The sequence below is a fragment of the Clavelina lepadiformis genome, chromosome 3 (genome assembly GCF_947623445.1).
Source record: "Clavelina lepadiformis chromosome 3, kaClaLepa1.1, whole genome shotgun sequence".
NCBI classification, from domain to species: Eukaryota; Metazoa; Chordata; class Ascidiacea; order Aplousobranchia; family Clavelinidae; genus Clavelina; species Clavelina lepadiformis.
The window spans coordinates 9,518,399-9,544,003 of NC_135242.1; the positions used below are offsets into that span (position 1 = coordinate 9,518,399).

The 25,605-nt window shown below is 35.3% G+C and overlaps 3 protein-coding genes and 1 long non-coding RNA gene across 5 annotated transcripts; 2 read left to right on the forward strand and 2 right to left on the reverse strand.

The window, feature by feature from the left end:
- Positions 1–291: 291 nt before the first annotated feature.
- Positions 292–1,946, forward strand: LOC143449627 (uncharacterized). 2 transcript variants are annotated; one of them, XR_013114598.1, is made up of 4 exons: positions 292–1,004; positions 1,248–1,423; positions 1,546–1,734; positions 1,807–1,946. It is a non-coding gene; the product is annotated as an uncharacterized LOC143449627 (long non-coding RNA). The 2 variants fall into 2 exon arrangements; XR_013114597.1 differs by having other exon boundaries at positions 292–1,423.
- A 5,246-nt stretch (positions 1,947–7,192) lies between these two features.
- Positions 7,193–8,246, forward strand: LOC143449626 (caveolin-1-like). The gene is made up of 3 exons (XM_076949894.1): positions 7,193–7,350; positions 7,444–7,631; positions 7,751–8,246. Exons 1-3 carry the CDS (start codon positions 7,237–7,239, stop codon positions 7,905–7,907), a joined length of 459 nt encoding a protein of 152 aa, XP_076806009.1. The 5' UTR covers positions 7,193–7,236; the 3' UTR covers positions 7,908–8,246.
- A 734-nt stretch (positions 8,247–8,980) lies between these two features.
- Positions 8,981–21,543, reverse strand: LOC143448360 (gamma-tubulin complex component 6-like). Its single transcript, XM_076948064.1, has 27 exons — positions 21,281–21,543; positions 20,961–21,130; positions 20,209–20,416; positions 19,859–20,055; positions 19,518–19,669; positions 19,233–19,381; positions 18,959–19,042; positions 18,635–18,881; positions 18,349–18,543; positions 18,145–18,269; positions 17,735–17,927; positions 17,433–17,654; positions 17,219–17,368; positions 16,978–17,150; positions 16,017–16,130; positions 15,510–15,636; positions 13,366–14,707; positions 13,183–13,272; positions 12,712–12,870; positions 11,496–11,700; positions 11,282–11,405; positions 10,914–11,070; positions 10,675–10,845; positions 10,253–10,368; positions 10,069–10,178; positions 9,546–9,712; positions 8,981–9,389 (listed from the first exon to the last, which is right to left on the reverse strand). The coding sequence occupies exons 1-27, from the start codon at positions 21,481–21,483 to the stop codon at positions 9,301–9,303; spliced, it is 5,439 nt and encodes a 1,812-aa protein (XP_076804179.1). The 5' UTR covers positions 21,484–21,543; the 3' UTR covers positions 8,981–9,300.
- Positions 21,544–21,548: 5 nt separating this feature from the next.
- On the reverse strand, positions 21,549–24,895 carry LOC143448361 (coiled-coil domain-containing protein 124-like). Its single transcript, XM_076948065.1, has one exon. It carries the CDS (start codon positions 24,814–24,816, stop codon positions 24,136–24,138), a length of 681 nt encoding a protein of 226 aa, XP_076804180.1. The 5' UTR covers positions 24,817–24,895; the 3' UTR covers positions 21,549–24,135.
- Positions 24,896–25,605: the final 710 nt, after the last annotated feature.

Sequence of the window (25,605 nt, forward strand, 5' to 3'; positions counted from 1 at the left end):
ACATTATTACCTCTAAAAATATTCCCCTGGCAAAACAAAGCTTTGGAACCCAATGGGAGCTGATTTGCAAAGAGTTGATATTTGGTTTACGTTAAGATTAATTATTATACATTGAGTTATTTAAAATCATCAATGAGCACGCCATCAGTTCTCGTATTGGGCCACTCGCTTGCTTGGGTCGGCTCTGGAAGCACGCTATGTACGAGATTCCAATAAAACATCGAAACGCTTCTTCACTATATGTAACTTATTCTTCACCCATGATGCATGAAGGCCACAACAAACAAATGTGATTGAATGAAGTTTACTTTTGGCACATTGAGTCATGTAGCTTTACTGCTTTAGCTATAGGAAGGTATTTCTTTTTCGAAAAGTCGTGTATTCCAGCAAACTATTTGGCAACCTATTTAACCATGTTCATTTCATGGAGTATTTGCGTCAGCTTTCTCGTTTGGTACAACGCTCGAACATTCCAGCATCCCATACTTGTGATAATGTTTGAATGAACTTGTTATTGCTGTTGTGTTTGTCGCTATGCTAGTTGCCCATAGTCTAGTGTAGTTTCTTCTCATTGTTGTTATAACTTATTGTTTATTATTTTTTGTTTTGGTTGGGTACTAAACGCTTTCTGGATTTGGTGGCCACGCTTACCTTTTATATGTCGTTATAGCATCACTGCAGACCACAGTTACCATTTTGCACGTTTTAAGTCTTAGGACTTTGCCGCTTTTTCCTGCTCGTCGATTGTTTGTGAGCGCACTCTTCTTGTTTTAGCATACTATTACAAGATTAGCAACCATACTTTTCACTTCCCACAGTTAATTTTGAAAAAATAAACAATACCTGAAGTTTTTTCATTTACAGAAATCTGACATTCTGGAATGCAGTTCTTGTTTACAACATAATCATGATATCACTGCAAATACCCGATGATTTCCTGTGTGAAAAAACGTTGCCTTGCGTCAGTACAACAAAACTTGTATCGGAGAAAAATGAGAAGATTGGTAAGGGGCTTTTTCGTATAAAGAACAACGCGGTGTTTAACCTGGGAGGACGTTGACGACTGAATAAACTACTTAAGCTAGCGTCTAAGCACACTATAGGCTTTATGGTTTAGAAGTGAAATCGAACACGTCGACAACAAATTTTTTCCATATAGTCTATATTGAAAAGCTAAACTTTTTTAGAAACAAAAGCATAAAAACAACATAGCATATTGTTAAGCTAACCGAGTAACTTTTTTACAGCCTGTCTTGTCGCTTTTACAAGGTGTGTTGTGTAGCAGAAAATTTCTTTTAATATTGAATGTTAGTTCGAAGATTTTACGAGTAAAACCATGACCCAGGTATCCCTTGAAAATAAATCCAAGGGGATTCTAGATCTTGAGCTTCGAGATCCCACTAATATGAACAAACGTGTCAAGGTAAGTAACTATAACTGGCATTGACGTTTTCACGGAAAAGTAATTAAACAATTAGGGTTAAGAAAGAAATGAATTTTTTTGAAAGACGTTTAAAAGATTAATTAATTATTATTGCTGTATAGATTTGGTTTGAAGATTCTTTTACGAAACCAGACGGTACTCACAGCCTTGACCCTTGATGGTGTATGGTCATGTAGTTATAAAACCTTCGAGTTCACCAAGAAGTGCTGCTATATCTTCCTTTCTATTTTGTGTGGCGGACCCTTTGCCTTTGGCTTGTACTTCGCTTGGCAAAGTTGTTTCCATATATGGTAGGCAAACATTTATATTTAAATGACAATACGCAATTATTGGTATAATCCATCTTTTTGTATCTTATGCAGGTGTTTGAGTCCTTACTTGAAGTCATTCTTTATTGACCTTGGTTGCTGTGCTACATTCTAGAATCTAGAAGACCTTGGTTCAATGCTACCGCGATCCGGTGAATGAATCGTGTGGGAAGATATTTGGAAATATTAAAATTTCATCACAAATACGAAGTTGTATTGGAAGTCCACACCAATAGAATTATGGTTAAGAATTTATTCAGGTATATACTTTTATTGAACGTCAAATGTAAGTCAGTTCTTATTGCCTGTGCAAGTAGCCTACATATACGTGATAGCTTTCAGTACATGAAGTTTTTATTTATTTTTTCAATTAGAGACAATACATACCAATGTAAACGAGCGAGTTTTGTATTATTATTGGTTTTTCTTGATGGTGCCCTAGAAAATGGTGATAATGACAATGACGGTAACCAATCTTTCGATTTCTGTTAAAAACAGTTCTTTCCAACACGGGTCCCGATTTTAATTACATCTGGAATAATCCAACTCCCATCATACCCTATATAATAAACATTCTATGACTAAACCATTTTCTTGAGAAGTTCTTCAACTTTATTTAATACAGTACAAATGCCCAAACTGAAAAAGCTATAACAGAAATAAAAACATTTGTTATACTGTTCTCCAGCGCCATTCTCTATTGGTGTACCGACACTTAATCACGCGACACATAATCACGCGACATTTAATCACCGACACATAATCACTAGGACATTTAATCACGCGACACATAATCACTAGGACATTTAATCACGCGACACATAATCACTAGGACATTTAATCACGCGACTTGGATACGTAATCACGCGACATTTAATCACGCGACACATAATCACTTGGATGCGACTGCCAAAGGCTTCCTTGGTCTTTCTTTTAGAACTCCCCGACAATTGTTTTGAATCCGTTTGAGACTGCCGCAGTAAGTGCTTTCCGCACAGCATTTCCTACAGCAAATGTTAGGAGTTGTTATTTTCACCTAACGCAAAGCGTCCTGCGCAAAGTGAATGAAATTGGCATGAAGTGTGACTACGAGTCTGATGACGAATTAAGAACAGCTGTTCGGTGTTTACCAGCCTTAGCCATGGTCCCTTCCTCTGACGTAGTCGAGTCATTTCTGATCTTAGCTGATAGCATGCCCGATCACGAGAAGATGCCTGAGCTGCTTTCGTATTTCGAACACACATATATCAGAGGCAGACGACGTCCGGGACGTGGTGAACATTACGGCTCAGCCATCTTTCCAATCGAAAGTTGGAATCATTACGAAGCCGGGGCAGGTTGCATTGCAAGAACCACAAATGCAGTCGAAGGTTGGCATTTTGGTCTCCAAGTGCTTTTTCAATGCCACCACCCGACAATGTGGACTTTCATACGGGGAATTGAAAAAGACATTCAAATGCAACGTGCAACGTTTCTGCAAGGAATTGCTGGTACTCAACCTTCTATTCCAATACGGTACAAGGCACTGAAACTGCGCGTGCAAAACATAGTTGACCGTTATCTGTCAAGCGAAATTTTAGTCTATCTTCGTGCAGTTGCTTACATTTCCCATGCATAACATTGCTGTAAATTGTAAATGTAAAAAAATATTGTAAATGTGTGATTAAATGTCGCGTGATTAAATGTCCTAGTGATTATGTGTCGCGTGATTAAATGTCCTAGTGATTATGTGTCGCGTGATTAAATGTCGCGTGATTAAATGTCCTAGTGATTATGTGTCGGTGATTATGTGTCGCGTGATTAAGTGTCGCGTGATTAACTGTCACCAAACCTTCTCTATTTCCGCCATTACAGGCCCTTATAGCTCTATAGCTTGCATTTCTAGACGGGAATCGGAAAAATCTATAGAAAGGGCTCACATATACTAAGCGTCGAAAATACTGTTTATAGACAAAAATTGTAATTACATAAGCACACAACACAACAGCCAAAGCATTTGAATGCAATTAAGAACGAAATAAGTTCAATAAGGCATAAAAACTTGAATTTTTTTTGAACCAAAAACAAGAGTACGGGTACCGTACTAAAATTAACGGATAATTATAATTAATTATAAATTCAATATTTAGAAAACTTCTCCTTCCGCATGCTATTAGTCCAGTATGACTTCAGATTGATCTTTCAACTACAAATTAAAAATAAAACGCAAATTTCTATTACTGTTGATTGATGTTAGAGGCTCAAAATTATCCTGAAGGGGCTCTAAATTTTCAGGCCCTATGCTATAGCTCTATAGCAAGTGTGTGGTAAATCTAGAAATTCTGCACTTTAAAGAAAACGTACGTCACCAACTCGACCGAAAAGCACTATTTAATAAGAGTAAACTAGTTTATGTTGAAATTCAACACTGAGTTACCTTAGCGAGAGATCAAAGCTGCTGCGATCCGGTGAATGAATCATATCTGGAAAGATACTTGAAAATGGTAGTTGATCAACTGAGTGACACTTCATTTGAGTGACAGCTCATTTGAGTGACACATTCTTTTAACGTTCATTTGAGTGACAAATAATTCATGCTCAACTGAGTGACAGTTCATTTGAGTGACACATTGGTGAGTACTGTTCAAACTACAGTAATGGTTGAAAAATGCATCAGCATGCAGCATCATAGAGTTTCCCAAGAACTCTTTCGCATTGAATTTGGTGCATCGACACCATTGCGCCGATCGCGTATGACAAGGCAAAAAGAAGCCCGATTTGGAAATTTGTTTTCCCAGCAAGAAGACCTTCCACAGGAAGTATTCCTCCGCCGAATTGCGCGTAATTTGAAGATCGGACCAACTGCGGAACTATCAGAATTGAACGAGATGGTTGAGGATTCTTAGTTGTTTTTTGTTGATAGTACTCTAAACTTTGTCTTGTGTGTGTTGTCATCTGTGCACTTACTAATTAACAGCAACTGCAACTTAAACAACAAATGTCAATGTGTCACTCAAATGAATTAAACAGCACTTATCAATGTGTCACTCAAATGAACTATAATTATGTCACTCAAATGAACTGTCACTCAAATGAACTGTCACTCAGATGATATACAACCCTTGAAAATATCAAATTTCACCACAAATACAAAGTAGTTTAGTTTATTAATTTTGAAAATCTCGATCATCGTCAACAATATCATTGTGTTAGGAAAAAGACGGACAATAGTTTTATTATACTTTTTAAAAAAGAAAATCTTTCACACCGAATTCCTGTTTATAACTGTTTTTTCGGCACTTTTATGGTCGTTAGATGAAATACATGTTATGCAAAAGCAACTCTAAACTGTAAGATTTAAAATATATACTAGCTCTCCCTTGAACTAGTAATTGTATCGTTCTATTCGAGTATTTCACATATTTGTTTTGAAGTAAATCTGACAGGTTCAATTTGCGGCTAGATTGCTGTTCAAGAAACAACTTCAGCGACAACAACAAAAAACAAAACAGTATAATGTTGGGAGAGATGAGATAGTTTTGTAATAGGTTACTAAAAAGTTGTAATAAGCTCAGCCAATACAAATAGACATCTTTATGAGTTATTAACACGAAATTACTAACATGTTTCGGACTCCATTCCCTTATCAGTGAAAATTATACAAAATTAGAATATTGAATTATTATATGCTATGATAATTTACTATAGACTATGCTAGGCTAGGTTACAAAAAAAAATACCAAAACAGTTGTTAAAAATCTATATCGTCTATCAAAATCCTCGCTATTAAAATTGGAGTAAATTTACCCGATTGAACTCAGTGACTATTACTCACGTTACTGTACAGAAGTCGACTGAGTCGACACTAATTTGCATAAAAATCATTCCTTTGGGTTAGTTGTGTTTTGAGTGACGGCATTCACTTCCGGCAGAGCATTAAACGCGACAATTCAAACGCATCTTATCAAAGAACAGACACGATTCAACATAAATGGTGGCAAAATAGCCTTTTTTCATTCGAAGCAACCATTTTTCCGACAGCCGTATTTTGCAATATAAATATGGGTTCGGAGAAAATACACGCAGGGCAGGTTTAACCTAAATGAGCGGTAGTATCAAAATAAGCAGCAAAAGTTAAAAGATTTTCAATTAACTTTGGGTAGGATTGCAATGTTCTAACTTAAGTAAACTACTAATTGCTTAAAGCTACAATTTTAAGAAGGAATTTTTTTTGCTTTTGAAAGCGACTAGGCTACTCTTCATGATGCTAAGCAAAATGAAGCCGCTTTGTAAGTTTTTCAGTCACAACTGTGGCGGTTTCAAACTTCAAATTAAAGCCAAAGAATTTCGCGAAAAGCATTACGTAACAGAAGCTCACCATCTCATCGCACAACAGCGTGCTTATATTTTGGCCTAGCAAGACGGTAACCTTGCCTATATACCAACTTATATGTTATATATACGTAATGTATGTAACTTAGTAATTGTTATCTTAATCATAAAACGAATACAGCGGTCTCAGTGTTTCCCTATGATCGGAATATTTCTTCTAACCATATAATGCGATCAAGGCCAACTCAACCGGCGAGAAGTTGATTACCGTTCTCCCTGGTTCCTTATTTATTTTGTTTATCATCGAAGTTAAATGAGTTTGTCTGTACATTAAGTCGATGAAAAAAAACCAGCAAAAGGCTAACTTGTAGATATATAAAACCAACTTTATTTGCAAGAAAGTAAAATACTAAAAAAGTCATATTCACGTTTCAAATAATTTACTAATTAAGTATAAGCAGGAAACCGGTAGGCTTAACTTCATATCCCAAAAGTTTAGCCCCGAGTCCAAACTAGCTTTCATGCATTTGCGCAAGCTATAATCCTTTTTGTAAACTTATGTTTTAAATTTAAACGACTTACGTTGTCAAATGATAAAGAATTAGGCCGATGGAAAAGGGGTGGCGTATTGGAGTCCACAAGTTCATGGGGACTAATTTAATTTACGAAAATGTTTTATCTTAAGCCTTTTGACCTATGCAACCACGACGATCTTATTGCCAGCCCCTACTTTGGTGGGACCTCATTGCAGAATTTTATAGCCGTATGTAATTTTTAGACGTCTGCTTAATGACTTCTAACGGTAGAAGCTGCTGCTTATGTTTTAAACATCTTATTCCTTGTCATGATATTGACCATTTAAGCAAGTACAGTTATACAATAGACTGAAATTTAGACTTCTTTGTTCGCTGAGTTACTTAGATCAAGAAGCGTTGACAGGGTAGTTTATGAAGTAATTGTGTTTATACATCCTGAATAAACTTGCCTGTGAATAGACCAACCTTAAGAATTGTCCGCTATCGCTTTAAGAAGTTTGAATATTTTGAGACGTTGCTAAGAATACTCACGAAAACATTACCATGAATGAAAAAGAAGAAAAAAGAAATATCACGTTAAAGCCAAGTACTCTGGAGGTATCAACATCAGTCAAATTATCAGCCCATTGCTGTGTTAATGTCGAAATCGCTGGAGAAAGAAAAGAAAATGAGTCAAGTTACAGATATTGGAAGCACACATGAGTTTGACCTTGACAATCGAGACCCAACCCTGAAAAATGAGCACGTTAGGGTAAGAATAAAGAAAAAATATATCTGTAGCAAAACTTTGTGCACAAACCAATCTTTTAAATGGAATTAAAATAAGATGTTTTATCGTGTTTAGGTATGGTTTGAAGATTCCTTCGCGGAACCGGATGGAACTCACAGCATTGATGGTGTTTGGACATGCAGTTATAAAACATTTGAATGTTCCAAGAAGTGTTGTTACATTGTTCTTTCCATTTTGTGCGGAGGACCATGCGCTCTACTATGGGGACTGATGTTTGCAATGCAAAGTTGCTATCATATATGGTATGTAAAATGTCATTTTTTTGCGGAGAAAAACAGATCAACGCACTTTAGACGGGAAAAGCAACCAAAAACGTTTGATTTTACAAAACAAAGTAAACCACGTTGTCTTCTCCATATAGGTGCATTGGCCCTTACATGAAGTCATTCTTTATTGACCTTGGTTGTTGTGCTGCATACTGGAAGGCCTTGGTTCAATGCTACTGCGATCCTTTGTACGAGTCCGTAGGAAAAATATTCGGAAACATTAGATTTAACCACAGATACGAAGTCGTCTGAAGCACGTAGTTACAGCATTGCTTATTCTTTATTAGCCTATCTGCAACTATTGTTTGGTGTATATAGGCCTAATTTTATTGTATATAGACGTACATAAAAAATTTGTTTATCTCTAATCTTATTGTAAGTTATGAAAACTGGAACGCTTTACCTAGCTTCACTTTCACTGTGTTTCTTTGAAAATAGGTATATCATGTTTATAGTTAAAATTTAGCGATATTCCAAGGCTTTGTATCAGTTTCCGTTATTGGTTATCAAACCACCACGCTTTACGACCTTACTTACTACGCAATCAAAGCTGAAGGATATATCGAGCGAAAATAAAATACTCAAAGCGCCGATTCTTTGTGCTTGCTTTTTCAGGCAAAATTTGAAACAGGGTATGGTCTGGTAAACATAAACTGCGATGCGAACAGTTTAGACGGAAAATTTTAGGCCTAGTTATTATGTTGGAAATTTGGTACTACCGGTGAACCAAAAACGTTGTTTTAAATAATTATTGTTTTACCTCGTTTGTTAGTCATCACCGTTTAATGCTAATAAAACGGAGTAAATTCAAGATGTCAGCGGGTCATAATTAATCTCTGAAGGCCCAATAAATCACAACAAACGGTAACCCTTATAAAACTGCAATGTGTATTTGCAGGGACGAGTCCTACTCTTACCACTTAAAGGTCCAGTTTATGAAGCTCTAATTTATAACGGTCTAATTTAAAGGTGTAACCGGGAGTGCCAAATGGTAGGATCAGCATTGTTCGTTCGTCATCACGATTGTTTACTCAGTTCTGGGCTTTATTTAACTGCCCAGATGAATGGTAATAAACCCAGGACTAATAGCAACCCACTTCGCCTACATTGCGTTGAGGGTTTTACTTACCATCATGGTAATATTTTGACAAGGAGGTACTCGGATAAATGGAATGAAAAGCTGTGTACATTTCTATTGTCCAGCAGTGGTAGCCAAGCATTGGCGAGAAACGAAAACAAACAGAGAGATGCGAAATGGGGTTCAGCTAATCTCCCACATCCACATTCTAACAGTGAAAGGAAAACGTTTTTGAGCATAACACACCCAAGATCTTGTGAAGTTTAATTAAAAAACTCAACACCATGCGTCCTGCTGAACAGTAGTGTGCTACAAAATAGGGAGAAACATGCTCAAGAGCACAACGTGGTAGCCCACACGAGGCCATTGCGAGAACAACGCGTGTTATTACATTTAAAACATGACACAAAATTTTCACGCAGTATATCGACGCCTTCAAAAACGGACATATTAAAAATACAGGTAACTTTCAAATACAGTGTGTTTTCCTAACATTTTGAAAATATAGCATTTAAGTAAAAAGGTTATCTGATGAAACAATTCATATGTTGAAAATCAAACACAACCTCATGATTTGTAGAATCCATTGAAGTTTAAACGTACTAAGAAATCTTCCAAGTGAGGCTGATAACCTCTTTGCACCAACCTCAGTACCACTGTGACAGAACATGGTAATTAATACAGTATAACATGGATGTAAGTAGTAGTAAACGGTGACGTTTGTGCGTGTAAAATTACTCTTTTTCTGCTAATACATTTTTAAAGAGATCATACTTTTGGCGTTGTTGCTAACATATCGCAAAATAACATACCTCGATAGAGAAAACTGGAATATTGACTGAATTGGCGATATGTACGCTGTAGATTGTGGAATGAAACAGATTCCGCTGCTGCCAGTTGTGCACGGAATTGCAAAATGCATTTCAAGATGTCCCCAATTACATTCATCACATTTTGAGCTTTGGGAGTAAGAAGGCATCTAACACAAGCATGGATTACAATAATTTCTACTACTTACATCAATGTAAAACGTTATAAATTTTCAAGAGGTGGAATCTTTGCATATTGTACAGATAGAATGCACATTCAATTATGCAAACATTGCAGATATAGTAAAACATTTGCACTGCTGATGCATTCCCCAGGTTAATGTAATTACTAACAAAACTAATGAAATCGAATGAAATTAAATTTACTCGTTTAACTAATAACATAGCCATTTGAGTAAGTTTTGTACGTTATACGCAACGCTTTCGAAACAGATTGTGTAATCAAACACTAACTTTTGAAAGCTGCTAAAATTCTTTTTGCAATTTGTAACAAAACTACAATTACCTTAAAACACACTTATTGATGTATTCAGCATGCCTCAGATGCAAATCGTCTAAGGTTGACACATTGGCATTTAGTTCTTCGTGGAACTCTTTCCAGCATACATGCAGCACCTAAAGGGTTTGTTGTTATAAATTGCTATTCACAAGACATAACATGAGATAATAAACTACACTATTTTACTAACCTGCGTGGAAACATAGCCCTGCATGACTTTAACAAAATTGTGCATCTCATGTCTATACAAATGCATCATGCGCACCTCTGAGGAGGTTACTCGTATAATGGCTGATTGCCCATTATCTAAGGTATGAAGACATTTTACTGGTAAATAGGATTATCATAAAAAGTGTAAATGTTAAAAAACAGCAAGTAAAAACATAAATGAATATTTGAACAAAAGTTTTATTATAATTTGATGAATATAATTTAAATACATATCAAACTCATGTATACCATTTTAAGAAATTAAGTATATACATCTATGTTGATTGCAACATTAACGCTGAAAATGTGGATCTGACCGAGACTAATTTAAGTGTTCATCAAGCAAAGTTCGGCGCCAACTTATATAACTACGTTACGGTAATCTTTGACTGTAGAACTTACCTATGCGAGCCAAACGAGCTCGAATGTCATGCAACGCCCAAACAACGTGTTTCAGTTGAAGGAAAAAGGAAAGAACTGTGTTATACTTATTGTGACAGCTCTCTGTCAAAATTATATTCAGTGGCCAATCCACCTGATACCGCATTTGAAGACAACTAAGTACGTCCAAATCTAAGTAGAAAACAAATATTAACATGCTGTTTATATTGTTTTGATAAATTAAATACAAAACTTCGCACCAGTTGCGCTGAATGCTGGTGGCAAGAATTTTACCACAAAGGACAAGTTACTTATGTGAGGAGAAAACTTGTGTGAGGAAGACTGAATTGAATTTGACATAACTGCTCTAAGTGACACCGGGTTCAAAATTTCAGATGGCCTGCAGCCACAGTGCACCTAAAATAGACATGGGTTGTACTATCACATCATAAAATATACAATAAAATTGATAACATACTGAGAAAAATACTAAAAGTAAACTAATTTGCTCTAAGTATAATTTGTAATTTAATAAATGAGACTTTCAGTAGATACCATTAAATTATGTAAGCTACAGACATAAGATGGCAGTTATGAGTGATATTGCCAATAAAATCAACTGGCTTACTTTGCCAAATAGTTCATTAGTGAGTGTTTGTGAAAACTCTCCATCTTCCAGTAAAACAAAACTTCTAAGCATCTCAAAATGACGCGGTAAGGCAAGATCAGTCATAAAATAATTGACAGCACATCTAAACAGTCACATACTAAGTTAGACATATTTCAGAAACAGGCATTGAATTTGCAAGTATTTTTAAACTTCTTCCTGTAAAAGTAAGTACCGATTAACAAGAGCAGCTTGTGACAAAATGGGTCCTACAACACAATTACGAAGAAGCACAGGCAAAGCATGGAGTTCGAATGAAACAATGTTGTCTTGTCCAGGAATGTTTCCAATGACATCATAATCTTCATCTTCAAGCATATTTGCCCCATGATCAACAACAGCTGTGTAGAGATCCACAAGCTTAAGTGGGTCAGATATGTCTGTAAGCACAATAAACAATATGTACATTCATTAGCATTTTTACTGCACAGAAATTCTTTAAATATGCAGATCTTCATTTGAGCTTGTTGGTTCGTTAGCCACCCAGGTTAAAAGTTTGGACAGTTGTTGGGCAACCACCACTGAGTCATATAGTCATCCAGAACGAGCAGGCTATGGAAGAGCACGATGGATGGAGCAGCCAGTAAAATGGTCTACAATTTTCTCCTCCATGACACACTAACAGGCTGTAGAAAGTGCCAATAAATTTATGAACAATTAATCAGAATTCCCCTGCGCTGGCATGCATGCAGTTAAGCTGCACCAGGCCAACCTTTTGATAGCAAACATGCAATGTAGTAAGAATTGAAGGCAGTGAATGGTGTGGGACGCAGTCACCCAGTCACAACATGAATAGCACTGTTTATGATAGTGTCAATATGGTGGGTAAGAGCAAGGCGGCCACAGACAAGTGCAGGGTCCTCAGAATTACAATAGACAAAGGCCAAGCCTGCTGTATGTAAAGTAGTAACCCCAGCATGAGCGTTACAGTCATTTTATCAACGTGGCACAAAATGAATATATTTTGATATGGTAGTTCTATGTGTGATCAATATTTGAGCGATCTGTCCAAAATCACACTGAGATATATGGGGCCAGGATGAAAAAGCAGTGGCGCCCCGTTGATGATAACATTTAGCTCATGATTTGCTTCCTTGTTGCGAAGATAAACTTAAGTTACATAATAAATGTCCAGTGCTCACAATGATAGCATCAACTGCCCTCGGTGAAGTCTTGTATATGACACAATATGAAAGAAAAGCAATGTACAGAATTCTCTAATTTTCTAAAATAGCTATTTCATTTTAGGAATTTCAACTTATATCTAATGGAAAGGGATTATAAATTAAGGATCTCAAGTCACAAACATACATCATAGTAAGTTTTGTTTAGAAACAAACACAAGGTATTTTCAAGCAAGGTTAGCTTAATGCAATTACATCGCTTCCTACCTCGGTTGCAAGCTAAATGTTTTTCCAGGTCTGGTATTGTTTTATCATATATTCCTTGCACAGGTAACGAAGGCAAAAGTGTAGTGTCCTCCTTGTGCTTCTGTTCAACCACAAGGATTTTATTTTGGTCTCTTGCAACAGATGTATAAGCTGGAATTTCTGAAAGTTGATATCTAGTTATTTCCGTGTAAGCTACACCAAATAATACAAGTTACAAACTCTCAAAACATAGTAAAAAGATTACATATCAACTGATTGAAAATTATAGAGGCCATGGAGAGCAATTTAACATATCAAATGTCATAAAACTGTTCTTTTAGATAGGGATGTTTTATTTATCTGTTGTATCACTGTATTTGTATTAGCAGTCAATTAATTATTGTGGTCGCCACACTACCAACACTGAAATCAATTCACTAGCTCAGTTACAAACCGGAGGGACATCCTTCACTAATTAATAAGCAGCTGTACCTGCTGCACTGTTGCTTAAAAGTACTTTTGGATAAGCATGTGTAACATCTTGTCCAGGCAACTGCGTTGATTGATCTGGACTTCTTGTTTCTACAAAAGCATACTTAGACATCTCATGCTTACAAAATCTAATCTAAGAAAGTTTTATTAGAAAATTCTTACTCCTAATTGTTCCAAACATACCTAAGTGTTCAAAAAAATTGCCTTTTTCATTTAATATGTAAGCAACTGGTGAATCCAGTATATTACAATTTTCCACTTTTTTACGCATTGGTTTGTGAAAGGTCTTGTTATAGTCAGCTTGCATTGCCAGATTTATAGCGGAATCAGAGACATGTTTGCCATCGACTGTTCTGCTGCAGATTAATTTATCAGAAGGTGCAGTTGATGTAGAAAATACAGTTGACTGGGATACATGTTTGCCATCAACTGTTCTGCTGCAAATTAATTTATCAGAAGGTGCACTTGACGTAGAAACTACAGTTGACTGGGATACATGTTTGCCATCAACCGGTTTGTTGTGAATTAATTCACCAGATGGTGGACTTGATGTAGAAAATACAGTTGACTGGGATACATGTTTGCCATCAACCGGTTTGTTGTGAATTAATTCACCAGATGGTGGACTTGATGTAGAAAATACAGTTGACTGGGATACATGTTTGCCATCAATTATTTTGCCGTGAAGTAATTCACCTGATGGTGGACTTGATGTAGAAAATACAGTTGACTGGGATACATGTTTACCATCAACTGTTCTGCTGCAAATTAATTTATCAGAAGGTGCAGTTGATGTAGAAAATACAGTTGACTGGGATACATGTTTGCCATCAATTGTTTTGCCGTAAAGTAATTCACCAGCAATTGGACTTGATGTAGAAAATACAGTTGACTGGGATACATGTTTGCCATCAACCGGTTTGTTGTGAATTAATTCACCAGATGGTGGACTTGATGTAGAAAATACAGTCGAATGGGATACATGTTTGCCATCAACAAGCACTGTGGATGATTTGTATTGACTGTTTTTAGTGGACTCATCAGATACATGGCATTGTTTTTCTATTGGAAGTGAATTTAGGGTATTTCTCATGTCAACTTTCGATTGAGAAATAGATCCATGTGTTTTTCTTTCACATTTACGATCCAAATCTCTTCCATTAGTACTTTCTTCAAAAATATTATGCCCTGTGAAAGACATGACAGTAGTTTTTCTATCATACATTTTTAGTGTTATGCTGTCCAAGGGTTGGGTTGATTCTGGTACATGGGATAGTTCTGCAGTAACCAAAGTAGACTTTGTTTGAACATTCACTTCATTTTCTATGAAAGAAGTTTTATCAAGATCTGGATGAATTTCTAAATTATTGTCGATCCTTCTTCGGGTCTTTTCAATTGAATTAGAAGGAACTAATACATTGCTGTTATTTGCGGTGGTGATAACAGCATCCATTTCAGATTTTACAACTTCATGTATTCCAAGAGGAACAAGTTTACCATGTGGGACATTCATAACAGCTTCTTCCTTTGAAAATAAAATTTAGTTTAAGGTCCAAGTCAGCTATGACTAACGAATGCTTTAATGGGCCAAAAATAAAGACTTTTTAAATTGCTGTCCGCATATTGATTAACTTATTACACTTGATCAAGTTTATACAAATCATCAGTGAAAAAAATCATCGCTCTTAATTAAAGTATTAAATTAAATATTTTAGCACATTGTTGTTGCGACCCACTTGTCACTACATTTCTGAAAAGTAACACAAACGCGAAATCTATGCCGTTCAGCAATGAACATCTCACATTATTGCAACCTTTTTAGATCTGTAGAGGTAAGAATTGGCCACATCTTTTTAGGTATAATCAACAGGTAGCAGGCAAGCCCAATTGCTACATTAGTCTTGGTGAAAATGGTTTGTTTCGGTAAATTTCCAGTGGTCAGAGTGGTCTTGACAAATGTTATAACTTGCTACTTATTAAATTGAAGAGTAGTTAAAAATACATAAGGAAAACCACTAAATGGGCTGCAAAATTTTTTTAACTGGGCTCCATGTAGCTTGCCGATTGGGTATAGCTGGCCTGAGTCAACAGTAAACTAACATGTGGTAATATGTCTTACTTATGATTCTAAATTTAAGTAGCATATAGCAATGGCCTTGTAAAAATTGGAGCACAGTGTTAAACTACTTGTTGTAGATGCTATTGTTTTAATCAATACTATAAATTTGGGGATTCATCATGCTCCATGAATATAAATTGAAAACAAAGCTTCGAGTTATTGAGCTGATACTAGATATCTAATATCTATGGTAACAGACATTTTTTACCTGTTCCTTTCTGAAAAAGGCAACCCTTTTGTCATGGAGCATATGTCGCTTTGTCCGCCAGTTTGCCTTTTCCTTTCTTTTTTCCGCTTTCTGGGACAGCATCTCATAGTGTGCGATCATTTCATCTCTAATAAAGTAAAAAAAATTTATCCACACACACTTAGTAGCATGTGCGTGGAAGTACTGCAAATATATGTACAGTGGGTATATTGTGTACACTGTACAGTATACAGTATGGTTAGGCAACCAATGACCAACGGCTTATAACAGCCACATTGTTTGTCATTTTCTCATGTAGAGACTTTACTTTTATATATTACAATGGATTGCAACATTTCCACCACCTTAATGTTTTATGACAATGGAGATATACTTTTTTCACAAACAATCTGATTTAAAGAATAAGTGTTCCATTGTGGAGACTGAAATTAATTACAAACAGTACCAGTAATTTAGAGTATATGATACATTATACATATTTTCAGATGTAGCCAGAAGATGTCTTACTTTGCTTCCTGAACAAGCTTTTTTTCATGTTCAACTTCTTTTTTCTCTCTATTAAGAACATTGTCCTGCCAAACTTTGTCAGCTTCTTTTTCTTGTATTCGCTGGAACTTTCTCCTTTAAAACAAAAGCATATCATTCCATTGGACAGATCACATATATCAAGGATGACCGACTTGTCTCTACCTGTGATCTACTTTCTCACAAACTTGCAATCAGCTGCAAGCAAAATCATTTCATAACATGTGTTGGCGACCTATCTTGACTGCTGAAAACTCAAAAGAAAGCAATAAGCCTACTTTATGTTTCTTTGCGAAATTGAAATTGCAGGACTTTCACTTTTACAAGTTTTTCATAAATGTTGTTCCTGGATGCACATTTATTTGAGTAAGTGCCACTGGAAAAGCCAAGGAATGTTGAAATAATGTCATATGCAGTAATGCTCATCAGTGTACTACTCTTATAAGACACTACCTTTAACATAGTGCTGGTGCTACTTTTCCAAAATAAGAAACAGATTTGGAACACAAAATTATTTTCCATCATGCCCTGCTTTTCAAATGTCCTAAAAACAATGTGGACCAACAATAACATCTAGCATTAAACAAGTGTTGATCTTTTTTACTGGAAAAGCAAAATTTTGATCAAGTTTACGCAATAGTTGAGGTTGTATAAAATTCTTTTCTTTCACGAATTCTTTTCCCTTGATTGTAAAGTATTAACCAATTTTCAATCAAATTGTTTGGAGTTAACGTTTAAGATAAACTTCAAAGTTTTAAAATCAGAAATATTATGTGGTTGATTGTGTTCAGCTTGTTGGCCAACCCTGGCATATATAACTGATAGCCATTTTATAAATTTTGTTATCTAAAAGAACGTTATCAAAGTTATATTATAATTTTCAAAACCAACTACAATGTAAAAAATTTATGGACTATCTATAACAATTAAAAAGCATGCAAACCTTTCAATTGCTTCTTCTGCTTGGTCCTTCAGTCGTTTTAGTTCAATTTTTTTTCCTTCTTTTACTTGATCTTGTACATGTTTCATAGCAAGTTGTGCGTCTTGCAGCTGCTGCTCGAAAATAGTCTGTGAAGTGATGACCAGCTCTTTCTTTGTTCTTTCTATTTTCTCCTCCTGCATCAAAGCATGTGAGTCAGAATTTGCAAAATCAAATATGGTAAATTGAAATTATTAATGGAAACCTTGAGTTTCCACGAAACACTTCTTTCATGTTCTATTTGCCTCATCGAAGCTTCAAAGCTGTACCATTTTTGAGACAATTCTTGCATTCGTGAAGTAGAGTAGGTTATTAACAGGTCTGGTGCCAAGATAGGGTGAGTGCAGAGAAAGTGCTAAATATTGGCAAATTAAATAGAATTTCCAGATACAATCTAAAACATAAACAGACCGATGTACCTCTGGACAAACAAGTTGAAAAAACTCAATAGTTTTTCCACAAATAAACATGTCTTCTGCCACATAGCTCAGGAAGGATGGAACACATGACACCAGATCTGGTTTGGAAGCTACTACGTAATTACTCCATCTTTGGCGATCTCTTCTACTTCCATTAGCAGCATTAATACGAAGCATAAATTCTCCAGTAATATCCCAACAATTTCCATAAAATACCCAATTCTACAAAAAAAAAATTTGGAAGAAAATTCGACTGAGACCAGAAACGTGAGAATGCGTCAATGCCAACATGTTAAACATGCCTGTACAAAATGCAAATAAGGCTGGCAACACTTTCGTAGCAAATAGAGCAAAACCAAGTATGAATTTGATTCCATGCAATGGATAGCTTCTTCATAAAGGTATGTAAGCAATTCAATTCCAGTAGGAAAGTCCACGGATGATGTTGAAGCAGCATCAAGTGGATCCCCACATTTACAAAGATGGCACAAATACCTAAACAAAAATATCAGAAATAAAGCAAGACGTTCAGAATATTTGCGATACAGTGCACTTAAGATATTAAAAGTTTCTCTTCATAAATGAGACGTGGAATAAAATTAATCTGGTAAAATAAACAAGATAAATCAATGGAAGTAACAAGCATTCATATTCCCAAATAAATAATAAAAAGACAAGAAAACATACAAAAGTTTTGGTGTTTGACCAATACCTGATTTGACAACCAGCGTTTCGAAATGTAACGGCAAGTTGTTGTAAAGTTGTATTTTCTTTATTATGTAGCAACAGACTTCGATGATAACATTGCAAGTAATGACGGATTCCGTCACAAAACGCCTGAATTCAAATGTGATGACAGTAGACAACCTTAAATCATTGCAACTACGGTCAAAACGCCAAGAGCACAGTGACATACCTTAAATATCACACCTTGAGTCTGAGCATACATGTCATTGCCATGCTCATGCGAATAAGTTCCAGCAACGGAAAACTGTAAAAGCCTTCTGTAGCAAGTTCCCCACTCAGCAAACGTTGAAAGCAAAGACCTTGTACTGGTCACAGTGACACCGGAAATATAAATATTTTTCACAGATAGATACATCTGAGCAAGCTGAAATGAATAAAAACATAACAAGTCGCTACTAAACTGAAAGGGCAACATGCTAATGTCAGGTTACATTGTAGGTGTCAAATGTATCCACCTTGTTAAAACAGAATGTTTCAGAAGCAATTCCAACTGTTACAAATTGAGAATGTTGCACTAATGTGGCTTCGTCTACTTCAATCCACGGACATTCATGTGATTTAACAATGTCCGGAAGTTTAGACTGTTTAGACAGTGCATTAGCCAGCTCTATTATAATTTCTAATCTTTTTTGCCATATAAAGTCGTACACAACAGCACCAGCTTCAGTCAAGTACCACTTCTGCTTACTGGATCCAGGCAGCCTGAAATGTATAAAGACTGTATTTAGTGTAGTTTCAAGAATGACAGCAGTTCATCATTTTAAAGAGTTATGGCTTACATTCCAATAGTTTCCCATGTACGATGATAACTGCGTTTTACATCAAGACATTTATCCCAGTTTGACAGATCATGACGTGGAACTCTATCATGTAAATAAATATTAATATTACAATGCTTACAAATACATGAAGTTTGTCAGGCCTTCTATAAAATTCGGGGAAAAAATTCAGTGGAGCTAAATATCCAGTCCCAGTCCAGATCCAAGTCCAGGGAAGACAAAACCAAACCCTAGTAATTTTTAATATGAGGCAGCAGTGCTTCTCTAAAATCACCTGTAACCACTGTACGGCTCATTATCATCGAAAAACTTTGCATTTAAATTAATCCCAGAATCATCTTCAGATGAGTTACCAGATGTTTCACTTTGTGGAGACGGTGTGGTTCCAGGAGAAACAAAACCTTCATCTTCATCATATAGTTGCTGAAATGTCAAGTTTTTGTGCCTTAGCTCTTAAAAACAGATGCCAAAATAATTACATGTAACTGGGAACAACTACTTAAGTCCTAAGAATTTAATTTCATGCAGCAACAAATTATTTTTCAAGAGGCACACAAACATTTTTTCTCAGTGCAGCACATAAATCCAGTTTATCACTGTGAGGCAGATTTGGCAAACTTAGTTTAATATTGACTGATGACACGCGACTATGACTGAGAGCTCCGTACAGGGTTTCTTTGCTGTATGTACTCATCTCTTCACATACCGAACCTAGATAAAGAGGAAATTAATAAGATCAAAAGTAATTTTAGTAAAAATTAAGCCTTGTTCTGCTGCTCCAGCTATGTTCAACCAAAATGCCCTAGAGTGCTAAAAATGGCAAAAACCGTTCTAAATATTAATCACATTTGCAAAAAGAAAGGCTGTTGAAAGCATTGTTGAATTGTTGTTGACAGTTACCTCTTAGGTGAGAAACATCAGAAAATAAACCATGAAGTTCTTCTTTAGATTCATAGTGAAATGATTTATAATTACTGCCCAATCCAAGACATTTTGGGTTAGGCATGCGATAATTTAAACTTGAAAAACATAGATCTGATGGGAGTCCTTCACCCCAAGGAAAAAAATATTTGTCATTATCAAGAAAAAAAGTACGTCTGAAATAAAAAATAATGTATTGCACTATTACAACTGAATAATTTCTAATTTAATGGCACTTAGACAAGCTAGAAGTTAAGAGCAAAAGACAATGACGGATAACCAACAAATGATTAAACTGTATGAAAGGTACCGAAACACATATATCATACTTAGGAAAAGACCGGTATAATTTATTGAAAAGAAAGCCTGGGACATCTCCATGTTGAAGTGCAGTTTCCATAGATAGAACTTTGTTCCTTGTGCTTCGCTTAAAGTTGTTAACTGGACTCAAATGCTGACATTTAGCATGTGACATTTTCTCAGATTCCGCCAAACAAAGTAATAATTTCACTACAGGTTCATATCTTCCATTTTCAACTAAAAATATTTAATTAACTAAAAACATTGCTTACTAATTTCTTTGCACCCCTTCCAATTAATGTTTGTTAGCATGGGGGGTCTGAAACTGTAAAACTTGATCGAAATTCACATATTTCTTTTAGGAGTTAATACTTGCCAATTCATAAAACCATGCATATATAGATAAAAGTAGATTCGCTATAAAGCTAAGTGAAATTTTCAACAGAAATATTAATAAGCGCAGTTTAGGTTACTTGATATTTGCAACAGGTGCCTGTCATGCACTATCAGGATACGATAAAAAGGAAAATGAAATAAGGAAAACTTGGATGAGGCAGAAAACTCATTCTTTCATTGGAGTATAGTTAACTGAGCAAGATTTTTTCGTTATAATAACCATCTTTGCATATGTCAACAGTGTTAATGCTAATAACAATAGCTATTACATATGCCATATACAACTGTACATCTTTATTCTACACATGGTTATTTACTTTCCATATATGACTGACAGTACAAAAAACAGTCGACAATGAGTCGGGTCTTAGCTGCTAATACCAACCTGCTAAAATTTGATCTGTGAGTAGTTCTAATTGATCAGCTTGCAGATATTTCCTTTGTTTTAGACGCATACGAAATGTCACAGCACGGCATGTAAGTGAATTGCTCCATGAGTAGTCTGACAGTAGCTTCCAACTTAGGCATTCGGATTTATGCATTTTCAACAATTTCCTGAAAAAATTTTTACATGGTAAAATATATGCCAATTTTATCAAAACAATCTTTTGGCAAAATCAAACAATACAAACTTGTAAACAGGCAGTTTTGTATTTCTAAAGGTGACATGATTTTTAATATAAAAAGTGGTGCTGTATCACTAACCTGCTAAACAGAGCATTGTAGAATATAAGCTTGAAGTGCTTTTCCATATTTCTTCTGTTCACATTTTCTTTGGCAAGAATCAATATGGCACGTGTCTGTGGCAAATTAATATTTGCCAAGCTTGTAATACATACTGGAAGACTTGTTTCCACTACATTTGACATTTTTTTGTGTTTTAACTCTCTTTCAACATCAGACGCCATAACCAGATCAAAATCATGCACATTCAGTAATTTCGGCTTAGTAATTTGAATGTATATTTCTAAGACTGAATGCCATGTTCAATTAAAAATTAAAAGGAAAAATGAGCATACAATAGAAAATAGTTTCAAGATAATGCAACTAAAAAACTTTTGTTACAAAAGTTGTCCAGTAATCTCAAAGCAATAAGACATTAAGGCTGACAGTCATGGCTTTATATTTGAACAAGATTCACGAACTAGCTACAATGCGTAAAATCACCACTTAAAACACTATGATTAACACTAACAAAGCACGACTGAGTTAGTAACAAAGAAGACAAAACAAAAATTTAGTGGTGCTACCTCGTAGAAGTACAGAAATATGCTGAAATGGTCATGGATAGGGAGATTATTTTTTGATCTAAAAAACGAAAGTTTTTGACCTAAAAATTGAACATTTTGACAAATTTTGACATTAAAAAAACTTTTTTTTGACAAACTTTGACAGATGAAGAACTCAAATAGTTAAATTACCCATTATTGTAGCAAAGAAGGGCAAAAATCTGAACACAGACCAAGCCAATTCTAAAAAGGGAAATGAGCTAATTACAAATCACTGCCAAAAAAACTGCAACTAAAACTGTTCAATACATTTGTCTAAACCAGTGATTCCCAACCGCGGTTCTTAGAGCCGCATGCGGTACCAAGCTAGTCTTCTTGCGGCTCTCCCTCAAAAATTATAAAAAAATCTATTTATAATAATTAGGGTGATTATTTTTGACTTGTCAGTTGGAGTTCGAGTCAAGTTGGACATTAAATTGATTTGTATTATTTTTCTTGTTAGTGTTGCTATTCGTTGGTACATGCTTTTATGCTTTAAAATTTTCGTTCTAATTACTTGAATGTTTTCATGCGGCTCCATACGTACTCTGAAGTTTAAAATTCGGCCGAGACACCAAAAAAGGTTGGGAACCACTGGTACAAACTAAAAATACATGAAGTATCTAAAGCAAAACCGAAGCAAGAGCTGATTCACAATAAGTAGACAATGGGCCATTTACAACAGTATAAAGTAGGCTGCAAGGTGTACAATGTAAAATGACAAGTTCACCTACAGTGCAACCTCTACGACACCACGACAATGCAGTTTGTAAGCAATTTTGACTTGGTAAAAATTTTTGCCTTTTTAAACAATTTTGACAATTTTTGACTTTTTAAACAATTTTGACAATTTTTGACTTAACACTGTATATTTGACAAATTTTTGACTTTGTTTGACAAGTCAAAAAATAATCGCCCTAGTCATGAATATTAGTCTAGTCTTGAAAAACCAATGTTCCATTCCAGAGGTCACCAAACTTGTTTCATAGCAAAAAAAATAAATATCCTTTCTGTGAGCAACTAAAATCATTACTGTACTCGACATACCCATTTTAACTGCTTAATTAAGGAAATTGCCCTATCTTAAACATGTAACTTTGGTATCTATATTGCACGCTAACATACACCCCATCTAAAATTCCAATGCACTTTACTAGATATGAATCTTAGATGCAATACAGCAACAGCGACTTTCATAAAAATGTCAACTTTAAAATAACTTTGAGTAGGTGCATTAAAAACATTAAAGATAACTAAGCGATGCTTGATTAATTTGCTTGTGTTTAACAAGCACTGAGTAACTCTGATAATAAAGTCAGAATTTCCAGAAACGTATGTATAGCTAGTGTTTTTCCAGGCCCAACAAATATTTTTTTGTATCATTAGAAAGGTGGTCTAATGCTGGCTGAACTAGTCTTCACATAATTCCACATCACATGCAACTTCCTTATTATTTTATATCAAGTTAGACAACATATCAAGCTCAGCACATTTTATTTAGAAATTTTATGTGAATACAGCGAGTAGGATGAAATACCTTGCCTGTGGTTTGGTGACCCCTATTCCACACATAACATATATCAAGTTGTACATAAGCGTTTATAATGCAACTTTTCCAAAAGTTGTCAATCAAGTTGTACATAAGCGTTTATAATGCAACTTTTCCAAAAGTCAAATAAAATTGTAACTAAAATTTTCCGGTACTTACAAACAACTTAGCAAAATGTCAATAATGGGTAGCATTTAGTAACTTACCCATCATTAAACCAATTAATTGACATGCAATGGGGTTAGGTGTATGGAATTATCACGAAGAATAAATGTTACAATGCAACTATCTAACATCGACATTCTCAATACTTACCTATCTCAAAATAGCAAACAAAATGACATTTGACATGAAGCCATTAGCCAAAGTAGTATTATAAAAAATATATACATGCATACCCTAGTATATACAGGTCAATTTTGTCACAGATGTAATCCATTGCAACTTAACACATAGGCTATAATTATACTCCATTCAATCACGAGAAATATGTGCACTGGGCCTTTCTTCAAATTTGTCACAAAACTCACCAATTTTTACTGGGATTTCAACTTTAAAAAATACGGTACCGCACTAGATGTCCACATCAAAAGTCAATATCCTAAAACTTTGTTGAAATAAAAAGTAAGTTTTACAACCATCCAAAAAACAACCCAAAGCACCGTTTTATTTAACTAAATTCCAAAAAAAATATGGAAAGCCATACAAGCATATATAACAGATGGTATACTGTATACCCAGTTTCATTTTGCATTATATGTACTGTGCTTTTGATTAAGTGGGTTTTCTGGTGATTTTTGCCATTCTTTTTTCAAAACTTGGCGCAATTGCGACATTCTTAAGTCAGGATTTGCTGCTTTCAGTCTTGGCATGTGCTCTTGCTCAAATTTTTTGTAAGATGCTTTTAGTCTTCGCTCAGGATGTCTGTCCAGTTCTTCATTTGTACTTAATGCAGAAATGGCATCTTCTACAGATCGTGCTTCAACATTTCCACTTACCACGTTTTGAGATATGATTTGATTAATATTTTCTTCTACGGCATCACTTAGAACTGTAATGTTCTGTTTTTGTAATGCTAAGTCATCCTTTTCGGCTGCTTTTTCTTGTTCTACCTTTTTTTGAACAGCATTTATTTCTGCACGAGTAACTTTTGATGTCCTTGGATTTTTGGAAGTTTTTGCAAGAGCTTCTTCCTCAGCTTTATACAAACTTTCAATTTCTTTCTTTTTGATTAGATTATCCATTCGCTTTTCTTCTTGAGCTTGTTTTCTTTGTTGTTTACGTTGTGCATGTTTGTTTTCATCTTTCCAATATTCATCTTCAGCTTCCTTTTGCTTTCGCTCTAATTCACCAGCAGCAACTGCAGCTTTACGAGCTCTTGCTTCAGCAGATTTTGTATTTACACCTTGAAATTTTTTGGGCATAGTACTTACAGTTTGATTACAAATGCAAAAGCACACACCACAATCAAGAGAAGGTATTACCCTGTAGTACAAAACAAATTAAATCGTTTCGCTTGAACTGGTTGCGACCGTGCCTTATTCATGGGAGACATTTCATATTGTATCATGTCATTTATTTTTCTGCATTAAATGCGGGGAGCAAAAGTACAGGGCTGGCCTTGTTACAACAAAATAAAACAGAAACATGCTCACAAACTAGCAGCAAATCCTTGGCACTTACGTAACGAGAATAACCTTTCCCTAATTTTAGCCAGGTTATGTGCCACAATAATGGTCAGCTGCAACACCAACTACACTTTTAGGAAAGATCCATCATATAGTAGAATTCGTCATCGTTTAATTCGTCAATTCACCTTATTCGTCACATTTTTGTCGGTCAGGCAGAATTTCTATCTTTTGTGTACATTCCAGTTCATTTTGTTCGGCTAATTCAGGGGTCGGGAACCTTTTTGGCGAAGGAGTCATGAAAGCCACATATTGTTAATTTTATTTCCGTTAGAGCCATATAATATTTTTCAACACTTAATGCAACTAACGTGTGCATTTTTAAGCAAAACCAACTATTTTAGACAACGGTAAATGTCTGAATTTACTCTTTAATAACATGCTGATTACTGTTAATGCGATTTCTGGTGCTGCATGGTACAGAAATTACAAAACTACAAATAACAGAAAAGTTTTATTCGTAACAATTGTGCTAAGAAATGCCAGCTTAGATTTATCTGCGAGCCAGATGCCGTCATCAAAAGA

Bases quoted from the DNA above. Each gene is read 5' to 3' on its own strand.
- LOC143448360 (XM_076948064.1), bottom strand. From the start codon at position 21,483: ATGGCGTCTGATGTTGAAAGAGAGTTAAAACACAAAAAAATGTCAAAT. The intron at 21,131-21,280 runs GTTAGTGATACA...AAATTTTTTCAG, and splicing joins TACAATGCTCTGTTTAGCAG to GAAATTGTTGAAAATGCATA. The intron at 13,273-13,365 runs GTATGTTTGGAA...ATGCTTTTGTAG, and splicing joins CAATTTTTTTGAACACTTAG to AAACAAGAAGTCCAGATCAA.
- LOC143448361 (XM_076948065.1), bottom strand. From the start codon at position 24,816: ATGCCCAAAAAATTTCAAGGTGTAAATACAAAATCTGCTGAAGCAAGA.
- LOC143449626 (XM_076949894.1), top strand. From the start codon at position 7,237: ATGTCGAAATCGCTGGAGAAAGAAAAGAAAATGAGTCAAGTTACAGAT. The intron at 7,351-7,443 runs GTAAGAATAAAG...TATCGTGTTTAG, and splicing joins TGAAAAATGAGCACGTTAGG to GTATGGTTTGAAGATTCCTT. The intron at 7,632-7,750 runs GTATGTAAAATG...TTCTCCATATAG, and splicing joins CAAAGTTGCTATCATATATG to GTGCATTGGCCCTTACATGA.